General features: G+C 35.0%; 1 protein-coding gene across 1 annotated transcript in view; it reads right to left on the bottom strand.

Annotated features, from left to right (window-relative positions):
- The window catches only part of UBE3C (ubiquitin protein ligase E3C), an 81,980-nt gene that overhangs the window by 38,116 nt on the left and 21,867 nt on the right, over positions 1–21,997 (bottom strand). The window contains exons 10-16 of the mRNA XM_063324420.1: positions 20,921–21,108; positions 13,485–13,571; positions 12,632–12,789; positions 11,832–12,064; positions 6,758–6,862; positions 5,555–5,642; positions 2,097–2,194 (exon numbers count right to left, since the gene is read on the bottom strand). Coding sequence (XP_063180490.1) covers positions 2,097–2,194; positions 5,555–5,642; positions 6,758–6,862; positions 11,832–12,064; positions 12,632–12,789; positions 13,485–13,571; positions 20,921–21,108 — 957 coding nt within the window. The remainder of the gene's footprint in view (positions 1–2,096; positions 2,195–5,554; positions 5,643–6,757; positions 6,863–11,831; positions 12,065–12,631; positions 12,790–13,484; positions 13,572–20,920; positions 21,109–21,997) is intronic.

Raw genomic sequence — 21,997 nt, 5'->3', positions numbered from 1 at the left:
CTGATCTGGACAAGTCCTTGCACATCCTGATCCAACTCTGAAGTTATCCCTGCATGAGGAAGGATGTGGACTCCAGAGGTCCCTTCTGACCTAAATTTTTCTACAGTTCTACAACATCAAGATGCATAGCCACAGATGCCTTCTTTTCATGTACAGGGCATGAGAACATGCTCACCACCATTCTCTTTCCTGAGGCATGGCTAAATACAGTGTATTAACTATTACTACAAAACAGTAGATGGAAATAATTGTTTGGAGGTATGTCTCATAGCAAAATTCTTCTTGATACAGAGTCTGGACTCCTACAGAATCCAATGCTCATGCATACGTTACTCCTGAAAATAAGAACCCTAACGCATAACTGAAGCACTTAAAATGACTTCAGACTAACACATAGAAAAGTAAGCAATGCTGATGGAAGTACACACAATAGGAATTAACATCACCATAGGCAAGCTGATGAAAGTATGGCTTAAGTAAGTGAGAATCAAGGCACTTGATAAAAATTGGATTCATTACCACCCACAGGCAAATAGTAGACTGAAAGGTGCACACTAATGTGCCTTAAGGCTAAAGAGGATAACATCCCCCAGGGTCAGAAGGCTGAAGAGCCTACCAAGAAACTGGACTCAGTAATTGCTTAAGAGTATCTAGTACCCGGTAATTCAAGGTAAAAAAGTCTCATGAAGTCAGAAAATGAAAGGACACATGGAAACAGCACCGAGCTGTATTACCACATTAAATTACAGCATAATAGATGGCAACTGATTGAAAGAAGAAAAAGAAAAAACAAACACAAACCAAAACCAACAAGATGATCACAATAAGGTATATCTGCCTCTCTTACTTCAAGTTGTTTTACAGGGGCAGCAGGAGACTCCAAAAGGATGTTGAGACCCACTATTAAATAAAAAGGATCATACTTCGTCCAAAAAGCAGTATAAGAGGATCACCTCTTTGAAGTAGGAAAGTTCAGTCTATAGCTTTATCCTTCTTTCCAAGCTCTCATCCAATTGTTATTTCAGTTTTTGTGGTAAAACCAAATAAGGCTTTATGAATTCCAGAAACTTAACATATATGCATCTCAACAAACCTTTAAGAAGTCCAGATGTTGTAGACAGTGACTAAATCATGACATAGAGACCCCTGCTTGAGCTCACTTCCAATTGTTTCCCTGTAATCCTAGTTCAATATTGCCATACGGTATTGAGATGTTTTGTTGGAACGCATGTTTCATAGAAGCTTGGAAAAAAACACTCCTTTTCTACCAAAGCTGTCACTGTGTTTTTTGACAAATACTGATTTACTTTCCCTGTGGAACTATTCTTCATTCCCCTGATGGTGTCTTGCAACTTAAAAACTGCTCCCTGAATTGTCTTGGAAACATTAAGTAATTGATACTGTTGACAACAAAAGCAGTTCAGAAAAGAAATTGTGTGTAACAGAGTAATAGCTTTAAAAAAAATATGATGCAAACTGGAATAGGGAACAGAACTAACAATTACATATTTAAAATTTAGAAAACATTCAAAATGTAATACAGTATATACAATGTAATACAGTAATATAAGAATCTTGCAAGTTTTAAACCACATACTCTATTATAAAGTTCAGCTACTCAGCTATGAATGCAGAATTTTAATCTCTAGGCGTTACTTTCCCCAAAATGGACATCCATCATCTCATTCTGAGTAAATCCACCCACTGCACAAAAGTCTCCAGTCTTGACCTTGCAATCTGTTTATTACAGATACACAACTAGTTAGTGCTCTGCTTACCACAAGAGGGTGCGATCATGTAGATCAATCATTGAATCAGGACTGCAGTTCATTATAAACATACAACTGCTCTCATATCTTGGAATACATGTTTCTAATTTTAATGCAATTATTACAAAGGCTAATATAACTAGTAAAAGAAAAGAAAAGTAATTAACTTCAAATGTTCAGCTGACACGTGAGTACTGAACAGTACAGCCTGTCACATCCTTCTGTAGGGAAACAATCCGGTTTCTACTTAGCTAAGTCCTCTTTTTACACTTATTGAAAATATAAAAACTAAAAAGCCAAATGCATATTAAATTAGAAATTAGGTACCTTTACTCTTTCTTCAAAAGGAACTACAAAAGGTAGCTCTGTCAGAATTGCAAGTTGCCGTTCTTCAGATACAGAAAGAGGTGCTGGTTCCAAACCCACTTAAAATAGAAATGATAATTTTAAAAATTTTTGAAAGAACATTTTTTTAAGCAGTTGTATAAAGTGACTCAATTTATTTTGCATAAACATACATCCATTAAAATAGATTATTTGCTTTAACAGTCACACAAAGCCTTACCTTTCTCTAAACATTAGTTTGTACAGGCAAACTGAAATACAAGTAGTGAAAACACATTGAAAACAAAACGTGTATAAAAATAAGTACTCCTGTATTTTTAATTCATTCAGAAGGGAAAAAAAGTTATTTTCTTATAATTGACATTTTAATTTTTCAATTAAATACACAATATTCCCATCCCAGTGATCAAAATAGTTTAAAGGTATTGTGCTTTCAACTACAACACCTACAATCAAATCATTTTAGGCATAAAAACTAAGAATTAATGCAAATCTAATGAAACCAACAGAAAGATAACATTTATTTCAATGGGTTTTCTCTCCCAACAGCAAGGTCACAGTGATCACATTAAATCCCAGTCACTGCAGAAATAGTGAAAATAAAAATCAAGAAATTGTATAATGTGCTTCAGAAAAAAGATCTTAAGAAATTAATTCAGGAAGCCAGAGCAGAGAGACTCAATCGTGTGCAGTTCCCAAGCTACCATGAAGCTCCTTTGAACCTTCTTACACTCACAGAGGATGTTTTTAGGAAACAACTCAACTTCGGGTGATGCACAGTACAGGTGACAATCCTGCTCTAACTTCATGGGAAGAAACTCAGTTGCTGAGCATGTATCTGACTGTAAGTTAATTAACTGCAGCAAAAAAAAAAATGGTCTTGCTCACTGACTAGGCACTGTAGTTAAAGGTCCACCTAGCTTCAGTCTACAGAGGAAACAAAACCCACTACTCCTTAGTTGTTTAATCTTCATGTTTAATAATCTTCTCAAAAAAAGGCTCCAGAGTCTAGACTATTTATAGATCATATTACAAAACTGAAGTAAATGCTTCACGTTAATACCCATCTGGGAGTTTATGATGACTGTTTCAAGTTCTTCCTTTGGCTCCTACCTGTGGTGACTAGCATCTTGCTGCCTTTCTGCAACTCGACATCACTTCAATGTTGGTGGTGGTGGTGGTTTTACCCCTCAAAGCACTTTAAGTAGGGATATGTTAAGCACCAATTTAACATGATGTGATCCAAAACATCACTATACTTGATGTATGTTCATCTGGGGCAGGTTTCAACATTTCAAGCCTTTGGAATTTCTGATAAAATGCTTATCTGTGACTACACTTAGTTTACTTAGTAAACATTTTTAATTAAAGTCAATGTATGCAGCCTATTAAGCTAAGGGTTAAAAGCATTTTAAATAAAAAGTGCATGTACAGCAAAGGTAAACTACTACATGACTTCGACAGTTCAATTATTCCAGTCAATTAGTCAATTTTATCTGCATTTCTCCATCACAGCTTCTTTCTTTAAAGAGAAATATGGGATGGAGTCATCAATACAGAGGGCATTTAGAATTCACGAGTCTGCCATTTAAGTAAATGAAAAAGCACAAATAAACATGACCATATGTGATTCAGCAGTACTTTCATGCTAATTGGCTTTAACCCATATGGAGTCAAGTGGGATTAAACAAGTCAGGTGCACATTGATACCTGCTTGTTTTCACACATTCGTGTTGACTGCACTTTTTTTATCCCAATTTCATATGAAAACAAGGTTTACATGAACACACTGCATCATCGTTCCTCACCATCTTGCCTCCAACACGCCTTTTGAGATAACCAGCAGAATTTTAACTGTGACAAATAGGAGATTCAAAAATACTAAGTTTTGTGAAAATTTTCAACTGGATAGAGAAGAGAAATTCCTTTAGTGACCTGATTCCAGAAACAGCAAGAGCAGCTCAGTTATCTGCTCTGTTCAGTATGTCAGCTTGTCTGACAGCCAGCCAGCCAAACGGGGGTATGTAGCTGCTCCGCACCAGCCCCAGCACGTGAATTCCTTATCTACCAACTGTCCAGACCAAGGCAGCTAATGAAACAGAGGGAACTGGTGCTATTACAGGAAAGAAGAAAAAGGAGAGAGCACAAGGTACTGTTATGCGTGAGGGGAAGGAGCCTAGTAGACTAGTAGCATGGGGGAGAATCTGGGAGTAGTAAATGTGGAACAGGTCTGACAGTGGAGAGCATCACGACAACATAGCTGTCAAGAGCCATGTAGGTCAAGGGAAAAAAGAGGGATTACTGATGTAGAATCCATAAGGCTTAGAGGATACAGGCCCGTTGAAGCCTGGCAATTTTTGCTAAAACATCTGCTTTTAAGATTTCATATTATCAGTTGCTTAGAATAGGCAATTTCCAAAGAAAGAAACTAAATTGAAAAAATATTCAATTCAAAATTCTGAGGAGTACTTACACTGGACCAACTAGTTGTTTCCTGGGAACTAGAGTAACAAGGTAATCAATGTAAACTCCTACCATCATAGCTATTCAAATAAAAAATATAATTTTAAGGAGTCCTTACATTTCAACCTTGGACAAAGCCCTTAATTCTGTACAACTCTATGGCAGCATTCAAAGGCTACGGTCTTCTCTAAATGATCTGGCTAAGATATTCAAGCAGATTACACCATCTTGAAAGAGAACACGGACTCTCACAGATGAATCAATTTGCTGTTTAAAGGCTCCATTTTTAATTCATTATTAAATCTTCACAAATATTAGTGATTTAATTATTATTTTACCTGAGCATCGCCAGGTAAAATTCTAGAATAGTGAAGATATAAAGGTATGAAAAACGGAAAGAAAAACTGCCTACCTGAGAAAGTATACTGGCACAACTAAACTAGTGTAAATTTGCCCTAATTGCTAAGTTGGTCCAGTTCTCTCATTGCTCTTTGGGAATTCCATATTTTGAGTAATTCAAGGGGTTACATTTCTGCCTTTTCTAATTAGAGGCAATATTTATAAACAGCAATTAATACTCATCATAGTACCTAAAGCTTGTTTGTTACAGTTTAATATATAATAAAGAAGTTTCTTTATAGTATATAGTAAAACCAAAACCTCAATGCTTTCTATCTTCTGCAATTTTACTAATTTTGTATCTTATGCAACTGCCTTTTATACACATTAATACATATATTTTTAACACATATCATTTGTCCACCTCATCATTTCCCCTCCGCAGTAGAAGCTTGGGGAAAGCTGTTATACATTAAATACTCTAAAGACATACACTCACATGTGTATACAAACACATTTTTTAAAATAGCTGAAACAAAATTATGAAAGATTGCCCTGCTTTTCACTATCATTAAGACTTTTATAGAAAATACTAAACAGAGCTCAATAAAGTAAAAATTGCATAGACAGTATCTTACCATCCAAAGTAGATTGCAATGGTCCTATTCTCCCCATTCTTCTGACTCTCCAGACATGTCTAGCAGACGGCACATACAGCTGCGTAACCTAATAAATTAGCAGTATTTTACAGTTAAACATTATCTAATTACATATTACAATTTACTACAACATAGTAAATACATAAAATTGTCACATCCAAGAGTGTCTGCATGACTAAGTATCTTCGTTTCTAATCACTTCTCCTCATACTTGTGCCTTAAAGCTGAGCTGCAAAATTAGAACCAACGTAATAGAAAGTGCATGCATTATTTAAAAATACCATGCAATGTTACATTAAATTCTAGTATTTAAGATAGTAGAGAAGCTAAGTTTGAATTTTGAGATATCAAATAAATTCTGTTTACTTTGCATTGAGAATCAGGTTAGCAGCACATTTTAAGACTACTGCTACTTTCTCTAAGGTGTGTAGGCACTACTTCCTAAGAACTATAAAGAACTGTCACGCAGCAAAATGTAAATCTTGAACAAAGCAAGCAAATGTGCAATCATCAAAAATAAACAGAACATTTCACTGTCAACTATTCCATGCAAAACTTCCAATTGTTAAGACATCCAATAGTGCACAGTAGTCTCTGAGATGTAACTAGATCTGAGATGTAATTATAACTTCTTAAGATCCAAGTTTTCAATGATTCAAAGGATGCACTTGCACATTCATATTAGTGTTTTCTTTTCATGCACATACATACTTATTAAGCTCCAACAATGTAATTTTTTTCAAAAGCTCTTGCAAAAACAAAATTCTAAATGAGACAAGTACAGAAAATGCTACTTAATTTTCTTTTATTTTGGAAGAGAACCTAGAGTGATTTTTCCTCACTATAGAGCAATTCTTTTATTTAGCATTTATTATTATGAGAAGCACTTAAAATACCTAGAAAATAAAATGCTACAAAATGCTATCAGATTTTCAATTCCCCTCTGCTATAAATGCAGAAGAGAACTGAAAAATTTGCCCACTGATGGATTGGAAATGTCATTTAACATAAAAGTTTCTTAAGAGATGCAAGACTTCTACATTAGAGAAAAGCAGTATTACTCCAGGTTTTGAACCATGCTAAATTTGTGCAACGTCAACATCATTAATAGTCAGGAATCAAACACCACTATTGAAACTTTGGCACCTGTAAGGCTATGTGGAAAAGGGATATTACTCTTACCTTATCTGCTTTAATGTTTTCTTGTTCTGAGAGCCAGTGATTTGGTGGGCAGAAATTTCTCCTTGTATCTCTAGATTTTAACATTTTCACTAAGTTTGTGATGACCTACGTGACAGAAACACATACATTCAATATAGATTTAGCACTATGAATGAAACTGTATAACCCACAAGCAATAATTTAAGAAAATCTTTCAGTAACGTATGAAATTGTTACTTATTTGTAACTTAGAAAACTTGCTCTTATACTCAAATACTTCAGACTGCAAGTAAGTAATTGTGGTTCACTTGTAAGTCATCAAAAAATTGGGTTATTAAAGTCTCATTCCAAAACCTAAGAACTAGGACTACCTAGGACTAAGTAATCCTAGGACTACCCTGCAACACCTAAGCCTCAACGAATCATTACCAGCATTAAATTACTTATTTGAAGAAAGTAACACCTAGCCAGGTAATTTATACAATGGCCTTCTATATAGTTTTTTTTCTTTTTTGTTTATATAGGTTTTCAGAACCATTAAACATGTGAATAGATGTGTGTTTTAGAAGAGAGAAGACAGCTATTCTTTACTACCTCTTATTCCAAAACTGAGATTACAAACAATTTGGGTGATTTGTAGGTTTTCTTTGCCCACAAGGAGGAGGATTCTTAAACGCATCGTTTTTCAAGGAAAATGATCCACAGAATGGAACTTTTGCTTGCCATCTTGCAACAAAGGTCACATGTGTCTTTCCACGCTAAGCAAATCTGAGAGAGCAACTAATAAACAGTAGGTATTTCTGCCTACAGTCAATAAACTGAACTAACTAGTCAGCACAAGATGGTGGGATGTGTTTCTCAATGGCCAAACTGTATAAAAGCCAACATCAACTTCAGAAAGTAGAGGAGAGGGCAGAAGCACTAAATTGGCCAGCAAAACATAACAGCAAAAAAATACATCTCTAAAGTCCATGAAAGACTGACTACTTCTGGTTGCTTCATTAACTAAAGCATTTCCAGCTAAAGTTGCCTCAGAGAATTCATAAGTATCTGTTGATGCTATCACCTCTTCAGACACTGAGGGGATTATCCGTATGTGAAAACACCAATGCTGACATTTTCAAGGGTAAAGGTCTACATCTGAAGAGACACTACAGGCTTCTTTTCTTGTCATTGCATATCTTGTTAGTATTTTCAAAGCTAACAGAGAAAAAAAAAAAAAAAAATATCATCTCATCCAGAAGTGGCTACCAATTTGTCAAATGAAATGTACCCTCAAAGTTCTTGTCTCTTAAATCCTACCCTGACCAGCTCAGTTGTTTATACTGTACAGTAAAACCTACTGTAATGTCATTGAAGGATACAACACACCAGATTCAGAAAGGAAAACCACTCCTAAGAAGGGGCTATAGCTCACATGCCTGAAAGCAGATTACAAAACGACCATTTCCAGAAAAAGCATGGTTACTAAATATTCTTCTGGTGATCACCATAAGCAGCACAAAAAACACTTACAGTCCTAAAAATACATGCGTGGGGTGGCTGGTTGTAATTTGCATTTAATATGCACTATATACTGTGTTATTGTCATATTATTTACAAACTGTGTTAAGTCAAAGCCCTTGAGTGTGTTAAGTCAGTAAACCCTTTTCCAACAGAGGCATAACCATATACCTGAAAACCACCTAGTAGGAGTGGTCATCATCACCCACTATTGTTGCTTATCAGCTGAATGACAGTGGGTGATGATGCATACACCCATACTTCACACACCCAAAATCACATCCGCTTAAATCACTACATTCACTAGGAACTCAAATGACGAAATTCCATCATTATTACAACCACAGAGAAAATGAGAAAACTGTATAGATAACCAGTCTATGCACATCTTCTAACAAAATTGGGAGGTTGAGAAGAACGGTTATCATGGTCATCAGGGTGTCTTTGCAATTTTAAGATTTTTCTGGGCAGTTTCCTCCAATGCAGAAAAAAAAAAAGTAGAAATATCAAGCTATATCAAACTAACAACTACTACATCTCAAGCACAATTGTCACTGGGTTGCATGCCTTCTCTCCAAAGCAGAACCAACTTAGCCCAACACTACATAAAACGTAATTAAGTGGAATGACCAGAATATTAAATTACTAGCCTAACAGACATTATCACTGCTACAATGAACCATCTGTTTTGAAGGTAGAACTATAGCACTTGAAAAATGAATAGGAAAAAACATACACAAAGCTTTGCTGAAGCAATCTTGCTAAAAGACAGTCTTAATGGGCAGGTGTCAAGATAACAAAGAGTTTAATGGACCTTCTAAAGGATTCTGTGTCTAGATACTATACAAAAGACCTTTCAAGATCCAGTTTGTAAAGTAAGGTCTTGAATAAAGACAGAATAAAGAAGAATGCTATTAAGGGAACTATCTGATTACACAGGAATTTTCATCACCTTGCCCTTATAAAATTCAGTGCAGGTTAGATGAGTCACTGAAGCTCTGTGGTGCCATTACCACTACACTTAGAAAAAAAAAAAGGGGGGGGGGGATAAGAAAAAATTATTCACGTGAAGATAATGGTAATAAAATATTTCACAAGTAGTTAAAGAATCCTTAAAGGAAGATGAATCAAAGTAGGTGAGAATGGAGTTCCTTCTGCACATCAAATGGGTACTGAGAACACTAGCATTCTAAACTCAGGACTCCTTTGTAAAATTTTTTGTAAGTGTATGTTTTATTGAAAAGAAAGACACCCTTCAATAAATAATATTAAAATGGGTATTTCTTCCAATAAAGCACCAAGTGTAAGTAAGATTAGAAACTAAAATTCAGCAGAATTAACAACTTAATTTCATAGGATTAACTCAGGATAGTGAAGTAATTCTTTTATTTGACAAAACCCATTTTCATGTACTCATAACTTAAGTCCTTCTATGGAATCCAAAACAGTTGACTACACTATTCAATATTATACCAAGCCAAAAAAGGGTGATTCCGCTGAATAAAGACATTTTCACACGGAAATCTTGCCACCAACGAGTGTATTTCATTAGATAACAGTGGCATAGAAAAATATGCAAAATAAATGTGAGAAAAGAGAAAAATAAAAATGAGAAATTAAAAGCATAGATAGGGAAGGAACGTGCCTTATTCTCTGCAGGCAGCTTGCAAAAGCTTTAGAAAAGATAAATCTCTCATATATTTGACATAGTGTAAAAGAAGTAAAAGTATTTTCTACTTCAGCACCTTAAATCTATGATGAACTACTTTAGCTTTGTTTTAATGATTTGGAAGAAGGTATTGCTGCCTGCTTACTGCAAGAAGCTATTTTAAAACTACTCTCATGAAAGACTCAGTGCTGTGTACATCAGGTAGTCTCGATGAGATGAACTTCAGATGTGTTGAATTTTTATCTGTAACAATAGATTTCTGAAGGAGTAAACATGGGAAGCTTAGCTTCCTTTTGGGTAGAAACAAGGCCTTGGAGATACCCTCAAGATTTACATTTGTAATTCAGCTAATGGAAGAGAACTCTGGCTCCTGAAAATAGCAAGAGCACACCGAGTTTAGACAGTTCCATTCTGAATTCCTGACTGCTAAAATGAGGCAGAGTAACTTGGGATTTTACAACTTCCTGAACGACAGCAAAATATTATCAAATTCACCTGAAATGTAAGAAGCTTATAAAAAGATTGATTAAATATAACAAATGAAAGAGAAGAAATAGAAGATGGCATGATATAAACTGCATATATAAAAATACCCCTGGTATGCCTTCCTTCTTAGAAAAATAGACATATTGGGGTTTTCACTTGTGACCTTTAAATCGAAAGTTTATTTGGCAATTTAAAGACAAGTAATTAAATTGAATTGTGCAAACATATATTAGATCAATCCGCGCAAATTACAGATTCAGTGGTGCATTAGGACTGTATTCAATGCAATCAAAACATTATCAGTTACTCTCACTGCTATTAATGCTTATGCTCATAAGTGAAATGTGTTGTAAAATCAAGCAGAATAGTCTGGATAGAGGCTATCTTAGACTTGTAGAATGAATAAGCATTCCTTAATTAGCCCATCAGGTTAAGTGCAAGCCTTAATGGGCCTTTCCTAAAGTCTAGCATGACATCTTTCTCCAAACATGGCCAAGAAGAAAGTTCCATTAGCAATATTAATACAAGCTTAGTTGATCATTTTCATTCAATTAACTTCTTTCAATTAAATAGATAGCTTGACAAAAGCAGTGATAAAAGACCTGAAGGGACAGCTGATGACTCGAACTGAACATTAGCGTGCGAGAGGTCGCCAGTATTAAACAGACTGTAAATCTAGCATTCAATTTGGAAAATGCATTTCTTCTGCTCCCACTTCTTTAATGAGCAATTTTAGCTGACTAGATGTGTTTGCTGCAGAATTTTCATGACAAGTCAAGCACTCCTTTTTTTCGGCAACAGTTATATTAGGTTTTTTCCTGCCAACATTTTCAGCTTCCCTTAACTCATGTCTTAGGTAGGATGCCATGGATAAAACTAGCAGAATTACATTGGTATAATGTACCAGAATTAACATACATTAAGTTTACATTTGCTAAGCCAGATTCACCATCCCATTAGTATTCCAGCGAACCCAAAAGAAGTAATACCAATGTATTTCAGTAGAACACAAAAAAAAAAAATATGCAGCAAAGTATCAGTTTAGTGAAGCCTCCAAAAGAGAAGTACTTCAGTAATTGTATGATTCAGTTAGAGCTTCACACCTGCATAAAGTTACAATGACACGCTTAAGTACCTTGCTGAATGGGAGTTCAAGTTAAAACCTAAATTCTATACAGCAATTTTTTTTTTTATAAACTGAATACGCATGAAAAGTGGCTAGAAGCAAAAAAAAATAAAAATTGTTACAGTTATCAGAATTTACTTACTCAAAGTTTAGCATATATGCCACAAAGCATATAACAACTGTGTTAAAAAAAAGCATGTAACAACTGTGTTAAAAGTATAATTAGGGAAAAGAAAATTACCTAATTTCATATCGTCAGCAGAAGCCTGAAAATTTTATTTAAATATGTTCTGAAAATTGACACAATTTACCTTGAATAACTGAATCCACTTTTTTTGTTCCGTCTGTATACATTGCTGCATTTCTGTATTTTTTGTTACTCCAACACTTCTAAATGCTGCAATATATTCCTCACGAACCTCTGGTTTTGTTTCTGGGTAAGCCAACTTTATGATTCCTAAACATGCATCTCGAAGGCAGCGTGATAATATTACAAGCTCTTCTAGTGTAAAAGGCATCATTGATGATTGTCTTTGACCTACAACTACATAAAACACAAGTTTAAGATTCTTTAAATTCCTTTATTAATCATTTTGTTATTAAAAACAATTAAATTGGAACTTTAATATTCACACGCAAAATCTAAAGGCAGAGAAAAGAAACATCACCCAAAAAGAGAACGAGTATCCATTTGTAAAGGCAATCAAGTCTTATAATTGTTTGCAGTCACAATAACTTTAATTACAATATTCTCTTATTCTCCTTTTTGATTCCTGCTATGTAGAATTTTTACATTAGACTACAGGTTCAGTCCAGAAGAACTTCACTCTCTTCACTAACTCATTAAAAATTATCATGATTAAGAACTTCAATATCAGACCCTGTAAAGCTAGGGTTCCCAAGGTGCAGACCATCATTTTTTTCCTCTTTTTTCTAAATGTAATCACCATGAAAGAGCCAGCTGACAGCTGAGTGCTCAGGGGACTATCAGCAAGTCAGCCCAGAAAAGCCTTCCCCACAGATGTCAGCAAATCATTGCCCAGAGAACTCTGTAGCCTTACGAAAAAAACCACTTTGCAAAGCACTGATATTTATCATACTTGAAACTCACCTTCTATTGGATCACCGAAGAATTCATTATCATGAATAGAAATAAGTGAATGACTAAATAAAGAACTAAAAAGGTAGAAGAGAGGGATAATTCGACTAGAGTCTTCTAAAGACATTGGAGAGCCTCTTGAAATCACTTGAAGGAGTGGCACCATTGACCTTAAAATATAAAATGTAAATTAAAGAGGTGGTTAATTAAATACTCTAATTAACTTCAGCATTTTATTAAAAATATTTAGTAGTGGTTTCAACAGCAAAATAAGGATGGCACTCTCAATTAAATAACTATTTCCCATTCTTGCAAAATAAGGTTGTTCTTTGTAATTTGTTGTCACTATAGGATCTCAGTGTCTTGATGATATATAAACTTTGGCATTCACTGCAAGCTGCAGGTACTTTCTGGTTGAGAACAGAGACACAAAGCAAAGAGTAATTTATCTGCATATCAGCACAGAAAAAATCTGGAGGTCCAGTGCCTCAGTTCCTGGGAACATGCTTCTGCTAGCAACAATTTCTGGACTAGTCAAAGTATATGAGATAAAACTCACGCGCTTGGGATGAAGTATTTGGAGCTTCAATGTCTGTTATATTGATGCTAGTAAGCACTCCAAAAACTAAAACCCATCCATCTTATTTTAAATAAATATTTTGTTTATTTACATATAATTATCTACAACTGTCCAATTCCCCAGATTTTGCTCAGTTTTATGAAATCATAGGAGCCAAGTAATCATTACAGTTTTGTTTTCAATTGTCTTCCACAGGCAGTTATACCACCAATTCCCTCATGCTCTTTTCACTAGATAGACTCTATTTTAACAAAGACTCAGTTTCAAAAATGGTATAATACATACCCTGTAATCATTCGTGTAGTCATTGAAGATATCAAATACCAAAGATGCCTCAGGAACCTGGCATTAAAGGCTAAACTATAAAGAAGCCTGCAAGAGGAAGTTCAAATAAATTATGTCTTCCAAAATACTGTATTTGCAAAGCACAATGTTTCTATAAGAACTTTTCTGTCAAGCATTTCTCAAACATTAACTATTCAAATTTATTGTTTCAAGATGGAGGTTCTTATTCCAACCAAATCTGGTGAAAGCCTCAAAGCTGAAAAACAAGCACATAAATCCTTATACCTAAAATACACAGTTCTCATTAATGCAGCAACAAACCTCATGATATAGACCCAAGTTTGCAGTATTCCACAGAATTAAACACACATTAAATAAAAATAACATATGCTCCGCGTTAATTCTTTGGGATTTTTTAAAATTCTAATATAGAAAATCACACCAACTAGTTAACAGGTCACTTCTGTGGTTCTTCTGACATTAACAAACGTAGAAATTTTTGTGAAAAGTAGATTAGAATACTTTATGCTAGAAGCAACTATTGATTTACAATTATGTAGCGATTTTACTGCTATATTCTGCCTGGCAGATACAACAACATGAACAGAACAATGTCTGTCCGGACAGCTACCCATACACATTACACTAATCCATCTGTAGACAGAAAATGGTTTACACACCTGTAAAAATAAATGTATGTGTTCACAAGTCAGTTATATACAGGACTGAACCATAATAAACTTTTTATAGAAATGAGAAATAAAAAGATTCCTGGAATTAAAAAGTCTCCCCCAGCCTATTTTTTCCCCTACAGGAAGCAACATACGTCACAAACAATTTGTAACAATTAATGTCTTCTAGGAAACCAAAAAGGATTTGACTAAACTGTCATTTTTCAGATATTGAAGAACTATATTCAGTTAGTTATCCTAAATGCTACTTCCCTCATTCTAATTACTATTAGAATAAATAAGCTAAAACAGATACTCAGATCCACATCTTCTCTCAGAGGTCAACAGTCTCCTAATACCAAAATTCCCTCTGACCGCACATACAACAAGTAGGAGGCTGGGAAATGGGAGCAGGGAGGGTGGACTAGCTGCTGCCTGACTGTCTGAAAAAAACAGTATTTATTACGGACCACCTGGATAAATTAAAATTTGCCAGATGGCAAAAGGAAAGGAAGCACACATTTCACTAAGGGAAAAAAGTAAAATATCAGTAAACTCTTAAAAACATTTGAGAATAAATGAATTGCCACTTAAACCAAAGACAAAAACAAACAAAAAAACCCACAAGAAAACCTACACGCCCTCTCACAAATCCTGCATAGTGCCACATGCCTCTGGGTCCTTGCTTACTGGCTGCTGAAGCCCTGCGGGCTCTTTTTGCTGCCTTGGCTGAAGTACAGCCTCTCTCATGCACCCACCCGGCTCGTCCCTTCTTCAGGCTCTCAACTGCCATGTATTCACCAAAAGCCAGGTGCACAGACAAGGAACTATGCGAGGATCAAGCACATTAGGAAGGGCAGAAATCTTCACCAAACAGAAAGGACAGAGTTTCACAGGTACAGGGATTTTTGGAAACAGAAAGGGGGCATGTGGAAGGGAAAACGAAATACAAGCAACCGCTGGTCTGCGGTGCGTCTTTGCTGAAATATCACCCTTCTTGTTTCAAAAACTTTGAATTTTAAATACATAGATTAGTACCTTGAAAAAGAGTTAGGAGCTTTGCATATTCCAGAGAAGTTGCATGTTGGTGATCATTAGTAATGATTCGAATTTAAAGCAACTGCAGCTAATGCCAGTTTAAGATAAGTTTTATTGTAAAATTAAGTTCTACTTTAAACATGTGGAATTTTTAAAAAATCCAACCTGAATTTGATACATGGGAATTTTACTTCCTTGTAAAGTCACATTATTTTGACATTTGGGTGGAAATTATGCATTATCATGTAAGGAAGGGCTTATTATATCTAGCTAATTTAGAACAAGGATTTGTATCTTAATGTTTAAATACGTGAATGATAGCTCAGATGTCTTGGTTTCTGAAATGAGAAATTTCCTCAGTGACCTTCAGTTTTCAGCCTCATATTTGAAATGAAAAGTAATTTGGCACAGTGCCGTTAGGTCTCATAGGGCTTCCAAGTAAAAACTTATTAATTTTACAATCATCCCTGGAAATTATGTAATAGTTTTAGCAGAAATGAACAAACATTATGGACACTGAACCTATCATAATGTAATTCATTTTTTCATTCTAGCAATATTCAGCAATAATGAAGGGAAAAAAAAGACAAACCTTAAGAGCTTATAATAATAACCTTTGTCTAAGTTTTAGCCATTTTTATTCCATATCCGTGATTCAGGCAGTCAATTGTAGCAACTGCTATATTTCATGGCCCAATTCCAGAAATGCTGAATGTATTCAACTTTCACATTTCCCTTCCCTGAAAATCTGGTTAAATACAAAAATGCAAATTTGGTAGAACACGTTATCATACAGCCTGTTTTGTCAATATGAAATACCTACGAAATACGAAGCAGAGGAATTCATCAATTCACAAGTTTCCATACTGTTACCAGAAAATAAACACGAAACTACAAACTAAACATAGAAGGGTGAATTAGGCCTTGTGTTACAAAAATTTTACATCACTAGATTCACCTGAAATATAATCCATTGCAGAAGGAATGACAGCAGAAACAAACTACTACCCTCCCACTCCAAGTATAGAAATTGACTTTCAAAGTAGAAGATAACAATTATAACCAAAAAAAAAAAAAACCCACCCACAATGCAAGGATGGCCTTGAAATCTCTGCAAAAGTTTGAGAAATTGGCTGTACTAAAAAGTTCCAAAATTTCTGGTTTCACATTGAAAAAAAAAAAAAAAACATGAAAAAGCCTAAAAAAAATTTAAATTTAAAGAGTAAAAAGTAAATATTAAAACCTTTTATAATTAAAATAGGTCAAAATCTACCTTGTTTTTTTTTCTTTGGCAGAGAAAAGGTGTGCATCTGCTAAAAAACAGCATTTCCAGATAGAACTACATTAAAATGACACTGTGCAAAATAATAATTCCTGATAAACTGCAGAACATTACAGGGATAGCTTACATACCCTGAAGACAAAGCATTATTAACTCAAAAAGTTTAGAAATCAGTTAACGTAAAGCTTGAGTGTCCATACAATCTTAATCACTTTTTCCTTTAAAGAAAGAAAAAAAAAACCCCACACCAAAAAACCCTCCCCCACACAAACACTAGAAATCAAAAAGATTAGATGTTATTTTTTTTCTGTAAATTTTTATAATCTAACTCAGAGGTTTCATTTTCAATATTCGTACTGTTCTAAGAACAAACCAAGTGGCTAAAGTTTAAACCCTGGATTTTTACGCCTCCCATCTAGTGGTTCTACATTTTCTTGAAAATCTCACTGTATACCACCAACTTCCTTTATTATGAGATCATTATATATAGTTTTATAGAACGGATTAATTAACAATTTTATGTAAAGTTCAATATGCAGATTTAGCACTGTGGTTTGGGAGAAGAACCATTTTTCTACTACCAGAAAGGATAAGCTCCTTTTAAGCGCGAAAAGGCACACTGTTTCAGCCACAGGCTATGATAGAGTTAAATTCACTCCAGTGGTTTCTGTTAAGTATCTATTTTAATCATACCAAATTAAATTATCTGCTCCCAAAAGTGAGTACATAACGATCATTTATTTAGAACCTTGTTTCTCTCCATAGGTATCTAATTGTCCACAAAGGCTACATGATTTATGTGTACTTACCAGAGTAGTATTTTGGGCACCTCTGGTTTAAAAAAAGTGTCAAATTCCTTCTGCGCAATGGGACAGATTAAATGACCCATTAAGCTTAATTTAGCTGAGGCACCACTACAAGTTAATTAGTTAAAGGCAAGATTTTCAGTCTAGGTCATAAATTGGGCCCAGTTTCCCACTGAGACCATTTAAGTTAATGAAGAGAATACACTAGAATGAGAGGAGCTCATACAGTCTGCGAAAGGTCACTGCTGGCGGGGCAGCGGATTTTGACACTTCAGAACTGCAAGGTGTCACAGGTAGGAGACAGCATGCAAAGCCATCCCTAAATGAACTATACCACTCTTTAGGCTGCTTAATGCTTCCGCCTCTCTTTCTATTGGACCAAGAATGTACAGTGAAGCTTAAAAAAAGAAAAAACAAAAGTAAAAAATTCATATAAAATTATTCTGGTTTTAAGAAAAACACACCAGTGTAAGAACACTCCCTAAACAATTACTAAATAGCCTCATGTAAAGCCTAACTATCTTCAGCACACGGATGAAGACAGGCTGCTACTATTACACCAGAATGTCAGTTTTCCAAACGATTTTCAACCACAGGTTAAGATTAGCAATGTTATATTCATTAAATAGTAGTAATATACAGTCACTATGAAACTGTTAAACCAAGATTAGCAATTACTCTGGGGCACTAATCAGACGGCTGATAGCAAGTGAAGTCCCAGTCCAAGAACAGTTCCCATCACTGTTTAATATTAAGCCATAGTGATGACCTGAAGTCTATGGTATTAAATTAAGCCCCTAAATATTTGGCAGAAACAGAATTTACTAGTTATTTAAAGTACAGTTTTGATGAACGAAGTCTTGCAAATCTCTTTATAATGAGAACTACATTCCAAGACTCATGTTTTCTCTCTTTTTTTTTTAATTAACTGTATTCAATAATATACATCAACTTTACAGCAGAAAGATTAAAGCCCTGCCCCTCTGAAAACAAGTACAATTCCCAACGACTTCATTACATTCTAGACCTCTCGTCTGGCTTACTGAATACTAGCTACAGCTAGATTTTTTACAGTCTCGTGGCCTTTTTCTTTAATTGGGCTTGATTGCAGCTTTCCAGAACTTACTCAGAATTTATCAAAATTCTAATCCAAAGCAATGTGCTTTTCCAGTAATCCACCTTTGGATCCCACCACTCTCTGCAGAGAATCAGAAAGGAACTTTAGAGGCCTGCTCCTTCTGTTCAGAACTACATTGTATTTTTGGGTATCTTGTTCTGTCCTCTCTTGGTCTCTTGCAAAACCAAAGAAACTACTGAGCTAATGCAGCAACACTGATGTTCCTAACACCATATAATATGTAATAAGATTACTGAGGTGCTACAAGAAGAAAAACCATTCAGCTTTAATGGAGTGACATAAGTCTGTACCGTTATCTTTTTTTCAATAAGGAAAAACGCCTCGGAACTATAAAAACAATACAGAGGTATGTGTTGTTTCCTCCCTTGCAAAGTCTGTGTTAACAGCCTAATTTTCTTTACTGTTATTGAAAAGTTATTTTCAGTTACTACTCTCTTTAATGTCCCACTTTGATTTGCAGCCTTTATGTTTTTAATTATAATTTTCTATTACAGTTGTAAATGCTGTTAAATAAGCAATGTTTTTGTAACAACCTTTTCTATCTGTTAAACCATTTGACCCAGTATGTTTCCGAACAGAAAATAAGAGAGCATTTTTAAATAAATTATTTCTGTTTAACTATTTCTACACAGTTTAATTAAACAGATACACTTTACTCTGAATATTAAATAATTTAAAAGTTAGTCTCAAGTCAAGCATCTTTCAAAATATTATCATTAAATTTGACAAAATCATTTGGGCAATTAAAAAATCATTAGGCAATGAAAAAAAGTTAAAATTAATGACAAAAAAATATATGTTTCAATTGTCTTTTGAAATGGCACATGTTTACTACCTTTAGAACAACATGAAATGTTCTTTAAAAAAATACCCAAAAAGAATGTTTAGAATAGCTGCTTGGTAACTTAGGGCAGGTCTAAAATGCACCGAGAATAGGACAAAACACTGAGAACTGACACGATGATGCCTGGCAAACCCAAGAGTTATGACTGACTGGAAGTCAGAACTAGTAATTAAATATCTACTTTAATTTACCAAATACCTGTATGAATTAACTTCATTTTTACTATGAAAGTAATTCCATTGGTATTACCGACACAAATCTTAGTATCTCTGCTACCTCTTTCTAAAATTAGTGAATTCAACTATTTTGGAGCTTTTCGAAAGTTAAAATTTGTAAATCACTTTCTATTACAAGATGATGAGTAGAGCTTTCCTAACTCCTGAATTCATCCGATGTGTAACTAGCCTGTTACCACAGAGAACTGCAAAGACCCAATACAGCTTCTCAGAGGAAACAGATGCTACACTCGTACAATTAAAGTTCTGTGTGACTTCTTTATTCATTAAACGCCCTGTTCCACACAGTCACCAGCAAACCTCAAGTCAAAGCAGTGATGCATTTAAACTCAGTAATTACTATCCAAGGCAATGTACTACTTGCAACAATAAAGCCGGCATACTAATTCAACTGCTGCTATGATCTTCAGGTCTCACATCCTGCTCTAATGCAATTAGTCTACAAAGAACTAATTACCCTAATCGAGCAATCACAGTTTCACTGACATCTTACTTCCTCTAACAGCTATAAACACCATTGGGCTAAGATAGCACCTAATTAGTTTTCTGTATCACTGTTTACAATGCAGTTTGAATTGATTATGTTTACAACATTCCCTAAATACTTACTTTACTACCAGAAACTACATACTTATTCAAAACTACTTGCACCAGAATAGTGTTAATACTCATGGGTCTTAGCTTGATGATAAAACGGTCACAAATCTTCTTCCATTGTTACTGACATTTGTGGTTTGCAGCCTTTGTAAGAGAATGCTGTACAAATGAACAAGTCTTTTATCTCCGTCTCGGGTGCCAAAGCTCTTCCCAAACAACAACAGTGGGTTTCAGCAGTTAGGAATCGTTTTAATTTGTAGCAAGAGAGATTTTGGCTATATATTAAAGGGGGTAGAGAACACTTTGGTTTCGGTGCTCAGCCAGCTAGAGAGACCGTGGAATACGTATCACTGAAAGTTTTAAAAACAACCTAGACAAAATTCTGCTAGAAAAATGCTTAATACTGCCTCTGAGCAAGTGGATGGATAAACTCCTTTCCAGAATCTTTGCAATACCTATTTGTGTGATTTTCTGATCACAAATACTACCTGCTCCACAGTCCTCAGTGTGGTGATAGAAGACTAACTTATTTGCAAGATGACTGTAAATAAGATGATGTAAATAAGGCTAACTTATTTACACTTCTGGATTCAGTGATTACTCCGGAGAGAGCACAATAAACAAGAAGTAAAATAAGAAACAGAATGAATCCATTCTTTGGTTCGCCTGAAATTATTATTTAAATTCTGAAATTCTTATTTATTTCATCTGATCACAGAGGAAAGCACAGGAAAAAAAAACACCACAAGACTTTGAAACAACTCTATCTAATAAAACCAATTTTAGATGTACTACAGTTCAACATCACTATTATTTATACTTGCCTGACTTTTGGCACCATCATTCGGTGTTGCACCATTAGCGTGTGGCAGATTGATGCCATCAAGGTAAAGACCTCTTCACTAGCTGAATCTCTCCAAACCATGTTCAGCAGAGTGTTTGTCTGCTGCTTTGTATCCAATTTCTTTAGACACTCCTCAGTTATATACTGAACTGATATTCTCCCATCGCCCTACAAACATATCAAAGAAAAGTTCGCTTTAAGTCTTTTTAATGATCAAGTATCCCCTTTTTTTAAAAAAAATAACACCTCAGAATTCTACTAGAACATAAAGTCTTCTTGTACAATAAGTAAAATGCAAGCACATATGTATATCCCAGTAGCATTATTAAAAACATCAGACCCAAAAGCCAACTTAAATCCCTGGGTAGGCAACTGTTGGGTTGTGGTATCGACCTTTTCACTTAGTCCAGTGGGAAAGACTGCCTTTAAAGCAGGCATGTTCTGAAACAGTTGGATACAATAAGGCAACATCACTTACTGGCATAAAACATGTGAATAGTCATCTCTTCCCCGCTGACATCAGTCAGCATTGGACATGAAATCCAGAAATGGATGTCTACTCTAAGTTCCTTTACAAACAGTATTTTCTCATTCATAACCCATGGGTTAACAAACAACAAAACACTTCAGGGTGGCTAACACACATGTTTGGGTAGTACCAGAAGCGCATGAAGAGGAATAAACTGAGTGGAGCTCAGCATTTTCTTTTCCTTATTTCCTCTCTTTATCTTGCCCCCAACAGAGCAAAGCAGTCTGGATCATTGAAGGATACAAGTTATCTAATTATTAATTTTTAAGAAAGAGGGGTTCCCCACCCATCCACCCCTTTTTTTTTTTTTTTTAATTTGTAAGACAGGCATGCATGGGAATTTGGAATACATAAAAAACTCATAGGAGAAACACAAGAAAAACGTATTGCAACAAATAGTATTATCTATTAAAGCCTCCTCAGAGCAGATTTTCTCCAATTTACAAATTATTGTAAGTTACCTGTGAATAGAAATTTATTCTTTGTTTTTACCTAAACGCCTTTTAAACATCACCAATATCTCTAAGC

Source organism: Chroicocephalus ridibundus, chromosome 2, assembly GCF_963924245.1.
Source record: "Chroicocephalus ridibundus chromosome 2, bChrRid1.1, whole genome shotgun sequence".
NCBI classification, from domain to species: domain Eukaryota; kingdom Metazoa; phylum Chordata; class Aves; order Charadriiformes; family Laridae; genus Chroicocephalus; species Chroicocephalus ridibundus.
The sequence above is the reverse complement of the archived record's forward strand: the minus strand, read 5'-3'. Positions and strand labels throughout refer to the sequence as shown.